This window comes from Octopus bimaculoides, chromosome 28 (assembly GCF_001194135.2).
Source record: "Octopus bimaculoides isolate UCB-OBI-ISO-001 chromosome 28, ASM119413v2, whole genome shotgun sequence".
NCBI classification, from domain to species: domain Eukaryota; kingdom Metazoa; phylum Mollusca; class Cephalopoda; order Octopoda; family Octopodidae; genus Octopus; species Octopus bimaculoides.
The window spans coordinates 190,386-195,722 of record NC_069008.1 but is presented as its reverse complement, the minus strand read 5'-3'; the positions used below and the strand labels follow the sequence as shown (position 1 = coordinate 195,722).

At 42.0% G+C, this 5,337-nt stretch overlaps 2 protein-coding genes across 2 annotated transcripts in view; both read right to left on the bottom strand.

Moving 5' to 3' along the window:
- LOC106873331 (uncharacterized protein PF3D7_1120000-like) overlaps positions 1-621 on the bottom strand; it is a 9,086-nt gene extending 8,465 nt beyond the window's left edge. The window contains exon 1 of the mRNA XM_014920655.2: positions 486-621. The gene's annotated coding sequence lies outside the window, so the exon portion shown is untranslated. The remainder of the gene's footprint in view (positions 1-485) is intronic.
- A 1,451-nt stretch (positions 622-2,072) lies between these two features.
- On the bottom strand, positions 2,073-5,086 carry LOC106873336 (alpha-1,3/1,6-mannosyltransferase ALG2). The gene is made up of 3 exons (XM_014920661.2): positions 4,061-5,086; positions 3,240-3,440; positions 2,073-2,846 (listed from the first exon to the last, which is right to left on the bottom strand). Exons 1-3 carry the CDS (start codon positions 4,554-4,556, stop codon positions 2,341-2,343), a joined length of 1,203 nt encoding a protein of 400 aa, XP_014776147.1. The 5' UTR covers positions 4,557-5,086; the 3' UTR covers positions 2,073-2,340.
- Positions 5,087-5,337: the final 251 nt, after the last annotated feature.

Genomic DNA, 5,337 nt, shown 5'->3' with positions numbered 1-5,337 from the left:
GGGGGGACAAACACAGACATACAAACACATACACATATACATATATACGACAGGCTTCTTTCAGTTTCCGTCTACCAAATCCACTCACAAGGCTTTGGTCGGCCCGAGGCTATAGTAGAAGACACTATATAATACATATATATATATATATACACACACACACATTCATTGTGTCTAGGGCAGGTCATTCTCATTTAGTGCCTTATTGCAAACCACGTACAAAAACGAAATATATATATATTCAATTATACATACATATACTTACAGTATGACAATATATAACCACACAAACATCTACACTCACTTCACATACAGTACAAGTGTGTGTATACACACACATGCATATATAGGTCCCAAATTTTTGTGGAGGGGACCAGTCAGTTAGATCGACCCAGTATGCAACTGGTACTTAATTCATCAACCCCGAAAGGACGAAAGGCAAAGTTGACCTCAGTGGAATTTGAACTCAGAATGTATTTACTTACACGTATATTGATCCACCTAAATCCAGGGACTCCACGGAAAGTTTTAAAAACTTTGTCACCTCAACAAATGTTGTTGCTGTGGTGGTTGTCATGGTGACGCCACCCTGACCTCGCTTTTACCTCCCCTTCCTCTCCCACCAATGACTGACCTCATAACTTCGCCTATTTTTATGAAGGTCAAGCACCCTGATGTCTATAAGAATGCACCGTGAGGTGGAGGGCGGGGAGAAGGTGGTGGTGGTGGGTTCATTTTATTCCTACCTCTTTCTGTCATTCGACTGTGGCCATGCTGGGGCACAGCCTTCAGCTGTTTAGTCAAACAAATCAAAGGCGTTCACTTTTGTCAGTGCTGGAGCACTGCCTTTCAGTTGAAGAAATCAACCCCAGGGCTTATTCTTTGTAAGCCTGGTACTTATTCTGTCAGTCTCCTTTGCTGAACTGCTAAGTCACGGATGTAAATACACCAACTTGTCATCAAGCGATGAGGGGGGGGGGCACAAATATATATATGTAGATATATATACACATATATATCTATATATTCATACATGTATACACATATTTATGCATACATACATACATGCATGTATAGATATACATATATATATATATATACACGTATCCATACCTGCATATCAATGTATATGTGTGTGTGTGTGTGTGTGTATCAGAGTATCGACCAGGCCATCAGATGCTGTTATACCCCGCTGGTCACAATACACTTCCAGTTCTGTCTTGATTGCACCATTCTTTTCCATCTTGATCCCAACGGTTAACTAGAGGAGATGGGCCTACTTTTGTTTTCCTCCGGAACTGTTTTTGTGATTCTGTCCATTAGTTTGCCTGGAATTGTTATTCTCGAGCAGTGTGTGCCCCTACTTGTACTTTTGCTCAGAAGCCCAGATGCAATGTAAAGTCATATACAGGGACCTGGGTCTGAGAGGGTTAAGACAAAAAAGGCGTGGGTCGAAGGAGTGGCTATGTGGTAAGTAGCTTGCTTACCAACCACATAGTTCCGGGTTCATTCCCACTGCGTGGCACCTTGAGCAAGTGTCTTCTACTATAGCCTCGGGCCGACCAAAGCCTTGTCAGTGGATTTGGTAGACGGAAACTGAAAGAAGCCCATTGTATATATATATATATATATATATATATATATGTGTGTATGTTTGTTCCCCCACCCCATCGCTTGACAACCGATCTTGGTGTGTTTACGTCCCCGTAACTTAGTGGTTCAGCAAAAAGAGACCGATAGGATAAGTACTAGGCTTACAAAGAATAAGTCCTGCGGTCGATTTTCTCAACTAAAGGCGGTGCTCCAGCATGGCCGCAATCAAATGACTAAAACAAGTAAAAGAGAGTATTATCGCCAGGAAAGGCAACAAGGTACCAGTAACCCCCCACTCAAATATGAACATCAATAACAATAGCCCTTAATTAAGGCAAAAGACCAATAGTTGTGAATGGGGTTGGGCTCAGTTGATGCTGCTGAGCCCAGTCTGTCGTCGTTGCTTTCGTTAACGATCCTAAAAAGATGGCAGACAAAGGGAGCTTTAATTACAATAATAATAAAAAGAAAAACATTGATAATTTACAAAAATATTTTTAATTAGTAAATAACGAATATAGAAGAATATTTTTATATTATATATACAACACTCTGCATGTGCATATGTATAAATTTGGATGTACATGTGTGTGTGTGTGTGTGTGTATTTATATATGTATACACATCTTATACAAACACACACACACACAACCATATATACACACATATATTTACACATATACACATCATTATCATCATCTTGATCAGTGGCATTGTCCACCTCGTCATCTAGAAATCCATTTTCAATCACTTATTGCACAACGACTCAACAATGTTATCCAGTTTCTCAGTGAATACATCGAAGGAGAAAAGCTTCTCAACACGACTGCGTCCCTTTTCCCCCATGGATTGTTTTAGGTGTGGCCCATCGATAAACTTCTGCATCGCCTCTGCAAATGCCCCAGCTTTCGCTGGACACAGAAATCCTGTCTCGCCATGTTCGACGGTCTCGAGGGGTCCACCACTTGCTACGGCCACAACAGGTAACTTCATATACATTGCCTCAACAGGTACAATACCGAAGTGTTCCTTGTCAGGTGTGTATAAAAGACAAGTGACCTGCGACAGCAGCGTCAGCTTCTGATTGGACGTGAATGACCGAACGAATGTCACGGAGTCCTCAATCTGAAGCTTTGCTGCCATCTGTCGTAGTTCCAGGTAGTACTGTCGGTTTTCAGTCACCCGTTCATCATAACCTCCGGCAACCACCAGGTGGACATTGCTGTTACTGGTCAGTTGCTCCTCCAACTTTTCTGAAAACACACAAAAAAAAAAGACAATAAACAAAAGTGAAGAAAGATACATACATACACATATCATATATATATATATATATATATATATATACTCACTTACACACATGAGTAAGGACATAAATGAAAAACAAGATGCATAAAATAGTACTCAAATACCGAAGGTAGAGTAATATTCTTTTTTTATAAAGCTGCAAAAACATCACAAAACATTTACCATCTATATTTCAAACCAGGTTTCACGTTATTTTAGCAAAATAAACAATTTATTCTGCTAGACCAACTATCATCAGCGACATAGCCTAGAGCGACAATATATGCACGAGGCACTCCACAAGGAAGGACACATTATAATGTAGTCCAAGGTACACCTAGGTCTGTAAAAATACTTACTGAAAGCCTGCAAAGCAAGGGCCAGGTTTTTCTTGCGCTCATAACGGTTGATTGAAAGAAAGATGTGTTTCTTTCCTCTGGGGAGGAGGTCATCAGTGGCTGGGGGTGGTTCGGTGTTGAATGCTGAGAAGTTTGGAATTGGATAGAGAACTTGTGGGTTGATGTGGGAAAGTTTTTTGAATGTCGTTCGAAAGATTTCGGCTGAAAAGAGAAAGAAAAAGGAGATTGGAGATGGTGGTGGTGGTGGAGATGAGGAGGACAAGAAGACAGAGAGGGGGTAGGGAGAGATAGAGAGAGAGAGAGACAGACAGAGAAATAGAGAGAGAGATAGAGAAATAGAGACAGAAAGAAATAGAGAGAGAGAAATAGACAGAGTGAGACAGACAGAGAAATAGAGAGAGAGAGAGATAGACAGACAGTAAAAGAATACCACCACGACCCACCGGCAGGGCGTGTGGGGGCCAATGTGTTAAATCCCAGCAATGAATCACCCCTGGGTGCATCATCACACCATAAAAGGGAAGAAAAATATTGAAAAACATCACAAGTTAGTGACAAGGAAACGAGGAAGGTACCAGGTGGTCGTGGGATGTGCTAAAACAACAGCTAAATCAGACTTAATTCACACAAAAATTTTTCCCTCTTTTTTTGTTTGCATAATCATATGAATCCCCGTGTTTAGAACACAAATTCGTAAACAATTTTCTCAAAATTCCTAAAAATAAAAAATTTAAAAAATGGTGTATCTTATGGGGGTCCCTTAAGGCAGAATTCCGGCCAAATATCAATCACTAAGAAAATTATCAATCTAAGGGACTCACCTGTAAACTTGCTATTGACCAGGACAACATCGGCCTGGCCTGTCGTTGTCTCTTCCAGCCAGTCAAGTGGGGCCCTGTACATAGCCTTGAGTAAGGTTTCGCGACCAGTCAGCAGCATGTCCGGATAATGGCAGTAAAAGAGAACCTTGATGGAGCTCCTTAGCCTCAAGATGGGAATACAAGCGGAGACCTGGTCGACAATGACCAGGTCGCAGGCCATACCCGACCACACCAGGTAGAAAGCGACATAAATCATGCGCACGTAAGCCCAAAAGGCGAACATATGACCACAGAGGTTGGTCGGGATCCAACCGCCCACTTCTGTCACGTTCAAACTGCCGTCTGTCGTCTCTTCGAAGCAATGTTCTCTGTCATGGTGCGCCGTTAAGAATCGAACCGTGTGACCGCGGGACTTGAGGGCCATTGCGGCGTCGACCACCGCCCTCTCGGCCCCGCCAATACCCAAATCTGGGTGGACGAAAACGATGTTGAGCATGGAGAGGTGGTTCTGTTTTTATGAAAGTGGAATTACCGGTCTAGACAGGTGTATATAAGGTGCGCGACGGCGTGTATAGTGCAGTGCGGTGTATATACAATAGTGTTGTCTGTGTAACGGTGTATAAAAATATATATTAAGCTGTGGAGAACAGTGAAGCATGCAATGCGTAAATTGTTAAAGTAAGAGCGAAAAGAAGAAGATCATTGCAGGAATGAATGATAGCCACAACGCAGCAGAAGGAAATACACGCCACTGCGCCTACGTGGCTGCTTCTCGTGCTAGAAAACGCAGCCAAATCACGATTATTCAAAAAAACACGCTAAACGATGTAGTCGTCGACGTGACGTTATGAGGACGGGGTGGTCATGACCGGGAAGCCTTTCATCAGAGATTTCTCTTCTGTCGGATTTTATATGCAGTTAAAACAACATTAATTGGTGGAAATGAATGAAAGACACAACAACAAAGAACAAAACCGCGAAATGCCACGAGACAAAGTTTTTTGGCGGAGATTAGAGAGTTCCAGCAGAGACAAGGGAGCTCACTCTAACTTTCCCCGTCAATGTTTTTTTTTGTTAGTGTTATTGTTTAGCCCTAGGTCAGTCCTGAACCGGAAGACCAATGATCAAAAATGTTCTACCTGTAACCACCCTGTCTTTTAAACTGGCATAGTGTATCTAGGACTACATTATCTAATGTGTCCTTTCTTGTTGTTGTTGCTAAGCCGTAGGTCTGTCTAGAAATAGCTGAGATCTGATAGAAGACTTCCCAACTGTGA

What these genes read in the sequence shown, in the direction of transcription:
- LOC106873336 (XM_014920661.2), bottom strand. Translation starts at nt 4,556, where the DNA reads ATGCTCAACATCGTTTTCGTCCACCCAGATTTGGGTATTGGCGGGGCC. An exon ending in GGTCAATAGCAAGTTTACAG is followed by an intron (nt 3,441 to 4,060) that starts GTGAGTCCCTTA and finishes TTCTCTTTTCAG; the next exon opens with CCGAAATCTTTCGAACGACA. An exon ending in CCTTGCTTTGCAGGCTTTCA is followed by an intron (nt 2,847 to 3,239) that starts GTAAGTATTTTT and finishes GTGTGTTTTCAG; the next exon opens with AAAAGTTGGAGGAGCAACTG.